Here is a 16,173-nt window from a genome sequence, read left to right on the forward strand (position 1 = left end):
ATCTGTCAGAGCTTTAGTTGACTTTTGGTCAAGCTGTGAGTGTAACCTCAGCGAGTTTACAGTGGTGGTTAATTTTGAATTCTATGTGTCCAACAGACTTTATATCCTTATTAATATTATTTATATTTTGATAAAAAAAATATAAGTGTATGCTTTATTACAGGATAGTGTTGTTGGGACAATCCAGAATTACCCTCAAGATTATAGGACAATCAAGATGATTGAATCTGATTCAGCCACTTCATGACAGTCCATTACCGTCTCTAACTAAATTATAAAATATGAAATTACTTTAGTTAGGTAAACAGTAGGCTACAGTGTGGGTTATCATCACACTCAAGATTTATTAAGTGTGTATATTTTATCCTCATGAGCATCTTTCTGCCTTTTGTGGATACTTAAATGGTCAGGTCACGTCAGAAAACTGAAGTAGCCACATGTTGCATGTAAAAATCTGACTCATGGTTATGAAATCCTTTTTATATACCAGGATGGAAAACCTGAAAAAACATGGTTGAGTTTTAGTCAAGCTCTCTTTGAGAGATGCAGTATTTTGGAAACACAAGGTATTCATCTTTGGCTACCATTGGATGTGCACCTCAAAAACCAAAATTCAGTCTATTAAAAACTTTGCTGATGTTTCTGAGGGTAAAAGTATGTCAGCGCTACATTTGAGAATCAGCTTGTGACAACTGAGTGTCAGGTGTCACTCAGTGAGAGTGTCAAGTCGGGGAGTCTGTGCTAGAGAGAAGGAGAAGTTGTGAGAGATCAGGTGAAGCGACTTTGCTGGAATCCATCCACAATGGCTTCCAACCGGTAGGACACCCGTCAGGTTATCTCCCAGCTCAACCTCTCTGCAGGGGCCAGAGGAGGGACAGGATCTGAAGGCTTAGTGACAGGGACAGTAAAAGGCACAATCCCAAATACAGAGCCTGAGGACCATATGGGTCATCTGTAGGACAGTTTATAACAGAAATATGCTGCTACCTATCTGAGCAAGGCAGGACAACAACAGCATCTACCAGCTGTTCCCTGCTCAATATGATCCCTTCCTCCAGGTGATCTGGTTTCACTGGGTGTGGCAGAGGTATCTGTCTGGTTGTGTTACAGCAGGATGTCATCCAATGTGGTTAGATCATGAATGTAATAAATACCGATATTTATATATTTTTCTTCCGAATTACTTCTACATACGTAGGCCTACATTTCTGTTTGACCAAAGACACTGCCGTGCCAAACCTGACAGGCTGACAGAGCTGTTACATCACCTCCGTGCTCCAAGTAAACACAGCTCACCTGCTTAAGCAACGCAGCGGGCACTGTCCCTTTTAGCCTTTATCTAATTATACCTTCTGTCCAATCAAAATAAAGAAAATGTTTTGACAAACCAGTTTTCATACAGCAACGGTATCATGTTTGGCTCTCTTCTTTTCTCTTCCTTCACACTTTTTAACCGACAGAAACCAGGATATGGGCATCACAAAAAAGGTATCTTAATGCTGAGCAACACATAAAAGAAGCACACATACTGCTGATGATACTGTGGATTAGAATATCTGATTGATAGAAGAATCACTCAGCTGTTACAAATCAAATGTTTGATTACTTAATCAGTTTGAGCAATCAAAAATTGTAGATCAATCAGTCTCTTTGAATGATTGATTGGTTTGTTTGATAGAATTATCTTGAAATTAAATCAGACTGGCTCCATTATAGTTTTTAAGTGTTATTTGGTTTTCATATTTTCAACTGGTCACTGAAATTATTATACTTTATTTAATTTATCTAATGACTTTGTGACTCAAATAATCAAGAATATACAAATACTCGGTCACTATTTGACAGTCACTTACAGTTTGATGGTTGTGTCGAGTCAAACTTTTTATAAAAAATCTATTATAAGAGTAGTTTTCTATCATTCTGGTTGAATGTATTAAAAGTACAGATATAAGGTGCTTTGTGTTGCTCAGAGAACTCTGTTGGCCACCCGCCGCTGTGCCGTCAGTCCACCGCAGACTTCAGCAGTGACGACAACGTTCAGCCCAGGAAACTGAACGGCTCGTCAGTGGATACACCGAGCTACCAGAACCTGCACCGGGAGCTGCTGCTCAGCCATAAACGGTACAGGAGGCCAAACACTAAAAACACCTTTGATCCTCTCAAGAATTGAAACAGAGCAGGGGCGGGGGGGATGAGGGGGTGGGGTGGGGTGTTCCTGTGTGTAACTATGACTCTGGCTGACCGTGCAGGGGTCTGCTGCTGGAGGAGAAACCAGAGCTGAAGCGAGTGTTGGAGCAGCGCAGACTGGAGCTGCACAAGGAGGAGGAGATGGCACGACGGGGGCCCTCAGATCTGGAGACAGAGCTCCGCAAGAGGCAACAGAAGCTGCAAGAGGTCAGAGGCACATAACATACAGTTGAGAGACTTTTCACAAAGTGATTATAAAATACAAATGAATTCACTTTGGCCCAAACACACAGTGGTTGTTATTACTGTTACAACAAGAGTTTGAGAATTCAGAGGTTTTAAGGGCCAGTGCCTCCCAACCTTTGCCTTTACCTACGACCCTTTACAAAAAAGTGCATTGGTCCATTGTCACATTTCAGATTTCTATGAGTTTTCTAACAAAGAGCCTAAACTCCTACAAACTTCTCAGATGGTTTTAGCAAATAAAAGTTCAACATCCGAAGAGGTCAAATTATATATAAATATTTCACAAAAAGCAAAGATTAGAGAAAAAGTCCAAATGAAAACAAATGTGTGTATCAGAACCTGCTTATCTCCAGACCCCTAGGATTTATCTGGTGACCATTTCACTGCAGAATAAGTAGCCTACTTGTACTATTACTTGAGCAGGATATTGAATGAATGGTTTTTGCTAGTGGTGTGTGGAGCACTTCTGCATTGTCATATCTGTACTTTTACTTAAGTAAAGGATCTGAGAGACTTGGCAGTAATGAAATTTCCATATTAAAGGTTTCAACAGATGATATCTTGTGCCAGTGTTAATCAGTTCTAAATGTTAATGGCCAAATACCCCCAAGATTTGTTATCCGTCTCAGCTCTTGTGAGGTTAAAAAGTCGTTTTGGAACAGCAGACTCTGGGACATTTATACTCTCTTTTTAAACCTTTGGTGTTTGAAATGTTGCCCAGACTGAGAGGTAAACTGCTCTTGGTCTGGACCAGCTGGATGATGGATGAGGTGGATGACATTAACTGGCTAAGAGCAGATACACTGACTTTGTATTTATTTTCCCCCAGTACGAGCAGGAGGAGATCAGGCGGCGGGAGAACCAGCAGAAGATCCCGGAGTTTGTCCGTGTGAAGGACAACCTGAGGCGCACTCAGGCATTTGAGCAGTGAGGCCCTAAGGCTCCCATCAGCCCCTGCAGCATCTCACCATAGTGGCCCTAAATCTTTATGTTCACTGTCTGCTGAGTTACACAGCCTATATAGACAAACATCACAGGTGCACCTACAGGCTTTGGATCTCGTCATGGATTTTAAATTGCATTTGGAAATATCAGGAATCATACAAAGGAAATAGGTATTCCATATTTAGAAATGTCTTTGTAAAACTTAATCACAGTTCTGTTTCTGATGAGGGAGTGCTCATTTTTTATTTATATTTATGTGGATCAATATTTAATTGTTAAGGGAAAGCTACTACTGTTCAGAGGTTGGATATTTTTTATGTTTTCTATGGTAATTGTACTATTTATATTTTCAAATCAACTTCTCATGCTTCTTCAGGGCCACATCAGTCAAGCCTAATTCTTATTTTAAAACACTACTGTTATGGGATTGCTAACAGATGCGTTCCCCAACAGATCTGTTTTGTATCACTAGAAATCCCCCAGTGTTACAAATTTGCTTGTTTGTTTATCTGTTTCTGTCATGACTTTTGATTTTTAGTGTGTCCGTGTGCTGTGGAAATAAAGGCTTCGTGGTTTGCAGGGATGTGTTGTTTTGTTGGACACCATTCAAAGCACTGGGGACTGATTTGCATGCAGCTCTTCTCCCTGAGGACTCTCACGGTTCTTTCGCATGGATATGGGACTTTGTTTGATTAGCTGATCTTTTCATTCCATCACGGGACGAGAGGAGAAAGCACAGGCCATCTGGAGGAGGCTTTTCAGGATATATAGGCTGGGAATACCCAAGGGCCTGGTTAAGGCACTGGAGACATTTGGGATAGTCAGTGAAGCCAATGGCTGAAGGTAAAATAAAAGTAGCCTGTTTCAGAATTACATTTAGGTTATTTTAGCAGAAGTATAATAAGAAATGTGTAACTGTGAAATATGTTATATAAGTAAGTAATAATCCTACACTTACTTCGGTACTTTCACATATAAGTAAAAGTACAGAAGTAACATTTAAAAAAAAACAACTGTATCCAAATTAAAAAGCTCTCACTAAAGTGTATATTATTAGATAATATTGCATTAGTAGGACAGGATAATACATAACATTTTATGAGATTATCACATGTTTTCTATGTAAAAGCTGACTCTGCAGAGTAATTATTAGCTGTCAAACAAATGTAGAGGAGTAACAAGTACATCATGTACTTCTGAAATGTAGTGGCACAAAAGTATAGGTGTGGCTCTCTGGTAAGGCACCATTTATATAGGGTTTATAAGCTGTAATTAATTACTCTATTAGCAGTTAATAAATAGTTACTTATATGTGATAGATCAACTATAAGCCATTAATAAGAAGAATGGAAATTGTTGACCAGTCAACTTTGGGAACTGTCCAGTCCAAAATCCAGTTATAAAAAGCTAATCAACATTAATAACAAGAAACTAAATTGATTAATATTGAACCATTTATTAATGACATTATTAACATTTATAGGTGACTAACTTTTGCTGATGGCTTTTTACAATATGACTATTACCATTCCTGAATGGCTTACTAACACGTATGTCCAGTGCAGACGTGAGGGGTTGGATTTAGGTGCTACCAAAGTGTCAGGCTGGAGGATGATTTTTTACAACCTGGCAACCTAAAAGTCATTATTAATGGCTCATAACTGGTCCACAAATGATTACTATGCGATTTATCAACCATTAATAAAGCCATTAATCACAGTTTATATAGTCATTGTAAATGGTACCTTATCTGAAAGTGTAGAATCAAATAGAAAAAGTCAGGTATATCAAATTTGTATTTAAATACGGCATTTGAGTTGCTTTTCACCATTGTGCCTATCAAAAACAATAATGAAAACAATGTGCAAAATAATCAAAAATCTAAATAAAGAAATTAAAACCCAGATAAGTGCAGAAAATATTTTACACAACAGACGAAGAAGAAATAAATCTTCTTATTTATGCTAATTGTCAATCAAAACCAGTCTACATTTGTCTCTATTTAATTGTGTTTTAAATGTAATCTAGGATAGATGGGTGGTACAAATTGGCCGACATGAGTGTGGTCTTATTCAACACCACCACTTACTTACTTGCCAGCTGTCCTGAGTTTTTTCCTTTTTTTTAACCAAAAACTTGTCTCTCCCTCGGCCATTCATCCTTCAGATTAAAAGCCCCTCAGCGAGTCGCGTGCTGTGTCAATAAGCAGAGCGTGTCTGGAAAGAAAGCAGCGTCGGACCGGACCATTTAAAAAAAAGTCCGGGGGGGATCGGCGGTGCCAAAAAGTTTACTTTTCCTGTTTAAAAACTTACTTTAGTGAGAACAAATAGTTTCAAGAGATAAACAACAACAAAAACAATGGGTTATGAAGTAATATATAAATTATGTAGCTAGCAAAGATACTTTTCAATAAAGCCTTTCCCCCTTCAGCGAAAAAGTGGAGTTGACTGAAACAGATGTCCCAAGCGTTCCCCTCACATCAGACCAGAGAAAGTGTGGACAGCTGGAGACTCTGCAGAGGGGATGCTGTAGAGAAGCAGAAAACACACCACAAGGTAAGTACACACTATTCTCTGTAGGTTTAATGTGTGAAAGAGAGGGAAATCAACCGAGCAGCAACGCGAGTACAACCTGATGGAGAGTGTGAGGCAAGGGATGCTGTCGCTGAACTTTAGACAGACATTACAGAACAGTTAGCAGCGTAACTGAATTGGCTGTTTCGGCTGTATGTAACCATTAGAAACACAAACACTTCCAAGGAATATATCTTTATGATACCTCTTCGCTCTTCTTCCATATTGTAAAGTAACCGACAGTTGTGGAAGAAATATTCACATCCTTTAAGAGTAAAATTACTAATACCACAGTGTAAAATACTAAAAAGTCCTTAGCAGCAAGTAAAAGTACTCAGTATGGAAAATGGGCACTTTCATTGTGTAGGTTTTTAATTTGTGTGCACAACTTATTATTTTGTGCAGCAAAATGAAAAATAAATAAATTTTCTAGGACTTCAGGACTTTTAGTTTTACACATCTTCAACTTGATCATGTCTAATCAGCCAAATAAGTGCAAACACCTGTGTGGACTGTATGCTTTAGAAGCGTATTGCATGTTTTTATGTGTGATCAAAGGGAATAGTTAAATGCCAAATAAATGTAGTGTAGTAAAGACTACAACATTTCTCTCTGAAATTCAAGTTAAGTACTTTAACTGTACTTTCCACCAGTGGTAACATATTACATTTAAGTTCCACATTTCAATACAATGATTACGTATTTTAATTGTAATTGTTAATTGTAATGCATTGAATATTTCAGTTATCTGCCATTTTCTGCTTCCTTTTCACTTCAATTCAATGGGACTATACTTCACTACATTATTACATTATTTCACAGCTACAACAACTATGACATTAAATTGATTCTTACATGTTAACGCATCAGTGGTACTAATCCACCATTCTGCATAATGATTACATTTACCTGAAATACTTTAAGTACATTTAGTTGTTAATACCTCTGAACTTTTACTTAAGTAAAGATTTTAATGCAGGACTTTTAGTTGTAATTGATTATTTTCATAGTCTGGTACTGCTAATTTTACTTAAGATGACTATTGTCTTCCACCGCTGCTGATCCTCTAACAATCATGCTTTATTTGTCTGTTGACAAACTGTGAAAGAAAAGTTAAAACTATCATTAATTATGATTAATGAAAACTTGAGTTCTTGAGTGTCTGCAGATCAATAACTTGCTCTGTATTGTACCAGTAATATAAACAGGTTGCTTTCACAGAGAGAAAACACTGTAGGACATATTTGGGGCAACACACTGGTTGGTGGCAGTTGTTTGTGCCCACTGCAGCAGAATAAACACAGCGTCCTGCAGTCCACATGTTGACAGACATGCAGTGTTACCGTGGTGCCAAAGACAACACCTCTGTGTTGTTATGCTCCTGGAGTCCCCCCAGGTCTTTTGTTAACAGTGGGTACTTGTGGGTGAAAAGCTTTAACCACATCCTGCCCGTGGCCTGGGGTGACCATCAGTGTCCATTTAGAGGCCTCAGAAATGATGACTCAGAGGGACAAGGTGCCATGATCCCCGGCCAGCCCTTCAGCCTCTGGTGAACAATGGAACATCTCTTCTTGCCCTCTGTATTTACGCTGTCGCTGGGCTGTGACAGAGCTGGTGTGTCTGGCCAGCATATGGCCTCCAGAGACTGAGAGCAGGCCGGTAGGTGCTTATTACCCCTGCATTGTCTCTGTTGGAAAACTAAGACCCCTGCACTACTGAACAGTGTGTGAGTCTTTAATGTAGCCTTCTCACAGCTATGGCTTAGATGAACTTAATGTTATCAAAGCCTCTTGTCTACATTTTGCTGCTGTCTGTGGAGTTTCCAAACTCTGACTCCAGTGACGTGCTTTTCTAAAACAACACTCCCCCACATTGATGCACTTTTCTTCCAGCAGCCCATACTGTGTACAGAGTGGATCCATTTTGCTGAATGGATTTTGGCTTTTCATCAGACTCTGAAATAAGGCATGCTGTAAAGTCGTTTGGTTTCTTCCATAGTATCAGCATTCAGTGGAGAATCTTAATTACAGGGTTTGAACAGGCCTCGGTCTGGTTTCAGGCATCCCTCACTGTTTCCTCGGCGAGGCTGGTCCCCGTTGGTCCGTCGGTAATTCCAGGGCCGACCACAGTGGTAATGAGCACGGCGGTGGTGGCGGCATTCCAGGAGATTGCAGCTCCAAAGGCTCATGGGAAAGGGTGGTGGGGGAAGTCTGCGAGACAGTGAATCCACATCATGATCTCTTGCCACAAACACCCACTTCCGTAGATGTTACACTGTCACGGTCCGGTGAACGAGCGAGGATGGGTGGGGATCTTCAGCTTCCATGTCTGACACGTTTCTAGATCGTCTTCATTAGCGGTGATCACACACTCCCCTCAATTAAGATGTTTTGGCTACATCTATGTAGTCCGCTGGGTGGAGACTGAGCTATCAGCAGCTATCCCTTCAGGAAATGGACTGCTATTCCTGTTCCACTCGATCAGGACAAGTATTGTTTTTTTGGCTCTTCCCTAACTGTATAATTTCAACGCTCCCACGACTCCAGGTTCTTATGAAAGCCATGATAAATGACTTCGCAATGAGCTGCAACTTCTAATGAGATTTGCTGTTTTACCCGAACTCACCCACCCACCCGCTCACTCAGCCTAGACCTCCGACCACAGACTCTTGTGAAAGTCTTCAGAGAGTTATGGGGTGTAAGTGGGTAAATCCCACATTACCCGGCCTGTCTCTGATTACCAGGCTGGATTCCTGTCGACGTCATGAGTTTTAGATTGCTGCAGCGTGGAGCTGTGCGTCTGAGAGTACAGCAGCAGGCCCTGACCTTGCACAGTAAAAACTCAGCACTGTTCCTTTCTCCATCTCTCACTGCAGCCTTGTCTCAATATTGGCCCAACAATGCCGCTCCGGCCTGAAGCAGAGTTGTCAGCAGATATTGCGCCCGCAGCAGATTATTGAGGCCGGTTGGTGGATACAGGGCCTTTGTTGCAGTGTTGTTTTACTGACTCGAGCTGCCTGGCTGTACTTCATTGTGCTACCGGCTGCTCATAGCTGCGTCAGTTCACATGAGTTGCTGTGGTGAATGGGTCAGGCCGACGGGATACACAATAATATCCTGTTAGAGGAGGTTCTCATCCACACGGGCTCCGAGTCTTCCTGGTCCCTGCAGGAAAAGGCCTGATACCAATCTCCAAACACAGAGGATGAGACAGGAGCTGAGGATTATACACAGCAGCCTTAGCAACACATTCATTCATGTGGTGTCTGTTTTTATGTCTCCCTGCCTCCCCTTTATTTCTGACTAATAACACATCATTTATCTCTTCTGTGAGTTTTGCTTACATGATTCTGACACAGAGGCAGCTCCAGGTCATAAAGTTTATGAACTTTCCCTTTTATGAATGTGTTGCATTGAAGTAAGACAAGCTAATAATATCATTCAATCATGTTAGTGCCCAGAACATTCTCTCATGTGATCTTCTGGCCTTTCTAAGGAGGAGTCAAGGTTGGTGGCAGACATGTGACATCCAGAATAAATTAATTGACCTAAAAATAAAAGCAGCATTTTCTCCAATACTTTTCTTTTTTTTGTTGTTTTTCTTTTCTTTTTCACCACATAGCCACACACACACACACACACACACACACACACGCACACACACACACGCACACACACACACGCACACACACACACACACACACACACACACACACACACACACAACACACACACACACGCACACACACACACACGCACACACACACACACACACACACACACACACAGACCTCCTGGCCTGGTTTTAAAAGCCTTGACTTATCCTCAAACACTATCTCCAATTTGTTGTTGTCACTGTTTTCCTCTTCTTGCAGTCGTTCCTCTCTGCATCTTGTTTTAGGTGATTGTGAGTCAGATGTTTGGTGGAAAGCAACAATGGAACAGAGCGGGCCATAAACATGAATTGTGCTCGCTTGTTTGTGAAAGTGTGTTTGTGAAGTTGGGCAGCGCTGCACAGGAGTCAGCAGGGACCTTGTGATCTGATGCTGCATGGACAAGCCCAGCATTGAGACATTCTTCCACTTCAAAGCCCCCAGAGGGTTTTCTGGACACTGGTTGAATAGGAGTTGAGGGAGGGGTGCATGGGGGGAACAGGTGCAGTCCATGAGTGGGGTAATTCCCGCTGCCATCTGCTTTCTTTTTCGGGGTCTGGGCTCTTTAAACGCCCTCTGACACGCCTCACGGCGACACACTCCCCTAGCTAGCCACACCGCGCCCCGTCACCATGGCACCACGATTCGGATTAACCCCCGCACATGTGCCGAGTCAACCGTGAGGGTCTGCCTCTTTTGTGATTGAGCATGGGAGGGAGAAAAAAAGGGAAGGAGGAGGGGAGAGATGCAGAGCTGCATGGATAAGTGTGTGAAAGGACACTCGCCAGTCATTCACTTTTGTTAAGTAAAGCAGCAGGAGGGAGAATGAATGAAGCCATGTGGCAGAGAAAACACCAGGAGAATCTGTGGGCTTCTCAGTGATCACTTTAATTGTACTAATCTGAACAAACTTATTTCAACAGGTATTTCCAAAGCTTGAGAGCAGAGAGTCAAAATGACGGCCATCGAGAGTAAAGAGGAGATCAGTGACACTGACAGTGGGATTATCTTGCACTCTGGTAAGAAGAAATGAAACAGATTATCAATACAGCATCTGATTTCCACACATTTCATGTAAAGATCAGGGCTGATTTATCACTATCAAAACACACAATAATAGTACTAATTCTAACTCGAGCAGCTCAGGCCGATATTCATATTTGTTTAAAGTTTAAAAAATCAGAAGATATATCTACCAATAATAATTTTTTTTAAATAAACACAAACATTTTCCTTATTTTCTTTCTTTCTTTTTTTAGTAGTGACTCTGCTTAACAAAAACAAGTGTGACACGAAGGGTACACATATACACATAATGGACAGACATGTAAATGACAACACTAAACACTTATAGAGATATAGAAATGGAAAGAATATGATGTGTATGGTTCGTGTCTGTGATGTCTGTGAGTAAATTTTGTAGTTTAGTTTCTGTAGTGACATTTTTAACACATACACTGATGCTGATACATCTGCATCAAGCAAATAATGGCCGTCATAGTTCATATATGACAGACAACAGCCCATATAACATTCACATCATGTGATCAGGAGAAAACAACACAGCAACAAACCACTTTAATACTATGCAGCAGTGCCTGTGTTGCATAGTATTAAAGTGGTTTGTTGCTGTGTTTTTTCCTATACAAGACATAAGACCTAATGTTAGTGTAAGTCCAGAAGAAACAGTGCAGTAACACCGGCTGTGGTGCAACTCATGTGTGCGATTCTAGACAGTACATTATATACAGTAGAAATAGTGAATTTATTTGTGTGGCTGATACAGTAGCTGATGAGGAAAGCTTGATCTGATCTTCAGTGTGTTTCTCTGCAGGTCCAGACAGCCCCACGTCCCCTGTGAAGGACCTGACCACCCACACCAGAGCTCTGAAGCTGAAGCACCAGTCTCTGGAGGAGCGTCTGGAGCTCTGCCTGCTGGAGCTGAGAAAGCTCTGCATCAGAGAGGCAGTAAGTTACCTCTTACATGAGCACAAGATATATACCAAGATATTATTTAGTGCTTAATAGTATATGAGCTATTTACTAGTTTGTTGATTTTTTTTTATATTTATTTATTCGTTTTGAGTTTGGATTACTTTAATTAATTTGTTTTATTTTTGGATAATATTCTCTTTTGATAGTTGTTATTTTTATAAATATATTTATATATATTATTTGCTTATCTAGCATAGATAGTTTGGTTAACTACTATTTTGTTTATGTTTGGGTAATGCTATGGGCACATTTGGTTATGTATGTAGGTAGACTGGTTTAGGACCAGCATGCACCTGGGTGGGCCTGTGGTTTTTTACCAGAGCAGGAGAGGCAGCAGCAAACATGATCTCTTTGTTCCTTGGTTTGCTGCTTGTTTGGATTAATAAATCAAAAAGAAAACACATTGACTTTGTTTGGACGGTGCCTGTGTAAACCACATATTCATGGTTCATCAGTGGCCTTTTGATTTTATGTTGGATTCAAGTTTGTTTGAGGACAAATAGCCTCTGCAAATAGTCAAGAGGAACATTATAGTAACTCTAAATGAACGGTGAAGTTTTTTGCATGCTTTGTGTCAGGGTGATAGCGTTTAGCGTTTTGTGATCAGCACTTTTATTTTGTCCGTCACAGGAGCTGACTGGTTCGCTACCCTCAGATTATCCTCTGATGCCCGATGAGAAGCCACCTCGGGTTAGAAGGAGGATTGGAGCTTCCTTCAAGCTGGACGAAGGTCTGATCCATCTGGATAAACAGGTACAGGACACGATTACGGTTCACTAATTTTGATGAAAGTAAATGAGCAAAAGAGACTGTTACTCATCAGCTGCAACTAAACGTCAGAACCTGTCTCTGTCACAGGATACCGAGTTGCAAGCGCTGGAAACTGACTTGGCCCTTCAGCAGCAGATTTATGAGGCGGCCCGCAAACTCTCCCTTGAGGGCAACCTCAGTAAACCACAGAAGAAGAGCCGGCTCCAGCAGTGCAAGAGGGAGGAGAAGAAAGTGAAGGATCTGCAAGAGGCCGTGTTCCAGCACAGGATCAAAAGCGAGTGCAACTCACCGCACATCAACAACTCAACCAGTCAAAACAAAGGTGAAGAACACTGCTGCCCCCTACAGGCCAATATGTGCAATACACCTATGAGCATGACTGACACTTAAAATGCTTGTTTTTCTGCCTGCAGACCTGAGTGTGTCTGATGACAGCTCCCTGTCTGACGTGGTGGCCCTGGATGATGGTGAGAGAGAAGTACATTTATACACATAGGTTTAGATTTCTCTCTTATAAACATGCTTTGATTGAAACATGTAGTTGCAGTAAATGGTGGAAGAAGAACTCAGATCTTTTACTGAAGTAAAAGTAGCAGATCCAAAGTGTAGAAATACTCTTACTCTTACAAGTAAAAATGCATGTAAAGCTTTAGTACAAATCTACATCAAAATATACCGAAAGTAAAAATACATTGAGAATGTCCCATTTCATAATAATATATATTATATTATTGTATGATAATTATTGATGCATTAATGTGTACATCACTTTAATGTTTAACTTTGCAGCTGGTGGTGATCATTTTAACCACTGAATATGCTGCTGGATAGCTTGTGAATTTTCCCTCAGGGATCAATCAAGTCACATTTTAATGTATAATAGTCCATCATAGTTTACTTGCTGAATATATTTTGTGTTTGTAACCTGAATCTGTAACTGCAACAATCTGTAATCAAGTAAAGTGCTTGAGTAAGTGTACTTACTCTCTACCACTGTATGTAATAGATAATGTAGATCTGAGATATTTTGGAGCAGCATGCTCTGACAGTGGTGCCTCATACTGACGGACTGATTGGCTCTCTGACCGTTCATAGATGTGGACCCGCCCAGCCCCCTCTCTCCTCCAGTGCTGGGCACTTCCTATTCAGAACCCCTTCAGCTGTCAGCCAAGACCCTGCCATCGTCCCAGCAGTCATCAAGCCAGCTCAGTGTGGAGTATGAGCGCTCTCCCATCCAGAACTCCCCATGGAAGGAGTCCAGTCTGGACCAGCCGTACCAGAAGGTCACAAAACCTCAGTCTGCTTGCAGCAGCAGGTCCAGGTAGGAATCCGAAGTGTGATAACCAGCCATGAGATACATGACTGTACTGTGATCTCAACAACAAATAAATGTGTTTATTTTTCTGTTAACATGAGCATCAGAGAGAAAAGAAAATTGCATTAGGTTGAAAAAAAAACAAAGTGTCACATGTCAGTATTCATCCAGCTGACCCTCATGTTCATTGTTTGGATTTACCAAACCAGTGTTCCTTCAGTTAAAGGGATAGTTCAGGTTATTTGACGTGGGGTTGTATGAGGTAGTCGTGCATGGTCAGTGTGTTACCTGCAGTAGATTCAGATCAGAGCCCTGCCAGTTACGAGAGGAGGAGCACCGGTACAGAGGTGGAGCGATGTGCTGCTGTGCACGGGGCCAGCAGAAAAAATATGTTTTAGACATTTTTAAAATAAGCCAACCGAAACAATCCAATGTCTGTTTAAATGTACGCTTCATGTAGAATATTTTCAGCGGTTTATCTTCCCACACCCCCTTCATGCTGCATGACTCATGTCGTCCCTCCTGTTTTTGTTGTGTGCAGTAGTCCAGCAGGAACCCAGGTGTCGGCAGAGAGCAGCAGGATTCCTCTCTCTCAGTTTATAAAGAACTCGGCCCTGTTTCACAACCACTCCAGCAGTGCCCCCTCCACCCCGGAGCTGCACGTACGTCGCCAGTACTCCCAGTCCTTCAGGTACACCAAAGCATCATGTCAGACACATCAAAAGTGTGATGGCCAAAGAGCGTACCCACATGCGTACTTATGTTTTACAACTTAACATGATTGTTATCATTGTCTCCTCAGACTTCCCAAAAGTAAGCCGTCTGTGGACATGGAGCGCCTCAGCTCAGACAGCAGCCGAGGGCGAGCCAGGCTGCCCCAGCGGCACTGCGTGGCTGATTTGATGGTGCGTTCTCCGGAGTACTCTCCCCTGCGTCCATACCAGTCCAGCTCTGAAGACAGTAGCTCGGAGCACTCCTCCTCCTCCTACATCAGCTCTCCTGGCAGGGATGGACCCACTGAGATCCCAAAGCTCTGCCCGCCTCCGTATGGATTCCACTTTGGAGCACAGAAAAAAGGACTCTCCAGCTTCTCCAGCTCACACAAGAACACCAGCCAGTCTCAGCCCAGCCCTGGCTATGTCATGGCCATTACAGAAGATGTCCCCCTCTCCCCTCAAGACCTGGACCTGGGGAAATGCTTCCTGTCCTCCCCTCCTGTGGCACGCAGCCATCAGCAAAGACAGTGGCAGGAGGGAGCGTCGTCCCCGAGGAGAATCCTAAAGCCCCCTCCACCTTACACCAGGCTGGTGCGAACACCCTCGCTGAAGGAGTACCCGAACCATGCCATTAGGCTGATGCCCAGGGAGATTGTATCAGAGGAGCTGAAGTCCTGGCACCAGAGGAATCAGCTGCAGAAGTTGCGGCCGAGCTGCGGAGATCAGCTGAGCTCCCTCGGTTTCAAAAGCCCCACTTCACCTCACCTGCATCCATTTAAACAGGTAATTGTCTGATTTTCACACATACCACCATCAGACAGAGTCCTTAAATCTGGCCTAGAGTTTTAATATACATAAGGCCTGCCACTGACAATTACTTTCATAATCAATTAGTCTGTTGATTATTGTCTAAATTCAACATCAGAACACAATGGAAAATGTCCATCACAGTCCATTATGACATATTCAAATCTTGTTTGACTTACAGCCCAAAACCGAAAGATATGAAATTTACAATAATGTTAAGAAAGTACGGAAAAGTACGGAAGCGTGATGCATTCAATTAAGCAGAAAAAATCTGCTGTTTTCTGAATCAACAAGATCATTTTCTCAGAATTGTGAGATATTAAACACGTTAATTCTTTTCTCAAATGAATGCATCACGCTTCTGTAGACATGTATAGCAAAGTCTTACATTTAAGAGGCTGGAACTATCACTTTTGGCATTTGATTTAGATTTGGCAATTGATGGAAACGATTAATCAATTATTAAAATATTAAAATATCTGCAGATTAATATTTTTATGGTTGTCTAATCGGTATCTCATCTACACAGGTGTTGCAGCTCAATAACAATATATTTATGCACAAAGTGAGTTCTGATTTCATGTGTTTTCTGCAGGGGTCAGGGAATGTGATTCTCCAGAGAGCTGCAGACGGGACTCCAGTCCAGTGGTTTGTGGCTGAGGATGCTGAAATCGTGAGCCAGGTGTAGCTGAGACCTCTGCTCCTCTGCAGTATGTTCAGTAGGGTGAATGCTATTCCTTTCTATTTATCTCTGTATTTATTAAGTATTTAGACTCTCTGTGAGATCGTATGTTGACATGATGCAGAAAACACGGACCTATCAGGACCCTGATGAGCACAGTTCTCTCTCTTCTTTTAATTTAAAACTTAATGTAAGATGCTATGCCAGTTTTATTTATTTTAAATTGTTTTCTAATGGATGATTATTAAAAAAAAACCTGAGGTGAACTGAGGTTCATGCAATTC

The 16,173-nt window shown here is 41.6% G+C and overlaps 2 protein-coding genes across 2 annotated transcripts; both read left to right on the forward strand.

The window, feature by feature from the left end:
* The first annotated feature begins 1,255 nt into the window (after positions 1-1,255).
* On the forward strand, positions 1,256-3,957 carry zgc:195245 (uncharacterized protein LOC565483 homolog). The gene is made up of 4 exons (XM_056385363.1): positions 1,256-1,488; positions 1,971-2,121; positions 2,250-2,394; positions 3,263-3,957. The coding sequence occupies exons 1-4, from the start codon at positions 1,413-1,415 to the stop codon at positions 3,362-3,364; spliced, it is 474 nt and encodes a 157-aa protein (XP_056241338.1). The 5' UTR covers positions 1,256-1,412; the 3' UTR covers positions 3,365-3,957.
* A 1,851-nt stretch (positions 3,958-5,808) lies between these two features.
* Positions 5,809-16,160, forward strand: inavaa (innate immunity activator a). The gene is made up of 10 exons (XM_056383996.1): positions 5,809-5,933; positions 10,527-10,622; positions 11,438-11,571; positions 12,229-12,351; positions 12,457-12,691; positions 12,783-12,836; positions 13,465-13,690; positions 14,226-14,375; positions 14,487-15,183; positions 15,803-16,160. Exons 2-10 carry the CDS (start codon positions 10,559-10,561, stop codon positions 15,893-15,895), a joined length of 1,776 nt encoding a protein of 591 aa, XP_056239971.1. The 5' UTR covers positions 5,809-5,933; positions 10,527-10,558; the 3' UTR covers positions 15,896-16,160.
* The last annotated feature ends 13 nt before the right edge of the window (positions 16,161-16,173 follow it).

This window comes from Seriola aureovittata, chromosome 9 (assembly GCF_021018895.1).
Source record: "Seriola aureovittata isolate HTS-2021-v1 ecotype China chromosome 9, ASM2101889v1, whole genome shotgun sequence".
In the NCBI taxonomy this organism is placed as follows: domain Eukaryota; kingdom Metazoa; phylum Chordata; class Actinopteri; order Carangiformes; family Carangidae; genus Seriola; species Seriola aureovittata.

Bases quoted from the DNA above. Each gene is read 5' to 3' on its own strand.
- zgc:195245 (XM_056385363.1), top strand. From the start codon at position 1,413: ATGTTTGGCTCTCTTCTTTTCTCTTCCTTCACACTTTTTAACCGACAG. The intron at 2,122-2,249 runs GTACAGGAGGCC...CTGACCGTGCAG, and splicing joins CTGCTGCTCAGCCATAAACG to GGGTCTGCTGCTGGAGGAGA. The intron at 2,395-3,262 runs GTCAGAGGCACA...ATTTTCCCCCAG, and splicing joins GGCAACAGAAGCTGCAAGAG to TACGAGCAGGAGGAGATCAG.
- inavaa (XM_056383996.1), top strand. From the start codon at position 10,559: ATGACGGCCATCGAGAGTAAAGAGGAGATCAGTGACACTGACAGTGGG. The intron at 12,352-12,456 runs GTACAGGACACG...TCTCTGTCACAG, and splicing joins TGATCCATCTGGATAAACAG to GATACCGAGTTGCAAGCGCT. The intron at 15,184-15,802 runs GTAATTGTCTGA...TGTTTTCTGCAG, and splicing joins ACCTGCATCCATTTAAACAG to GGGTCAGGGAATGTGATTCT.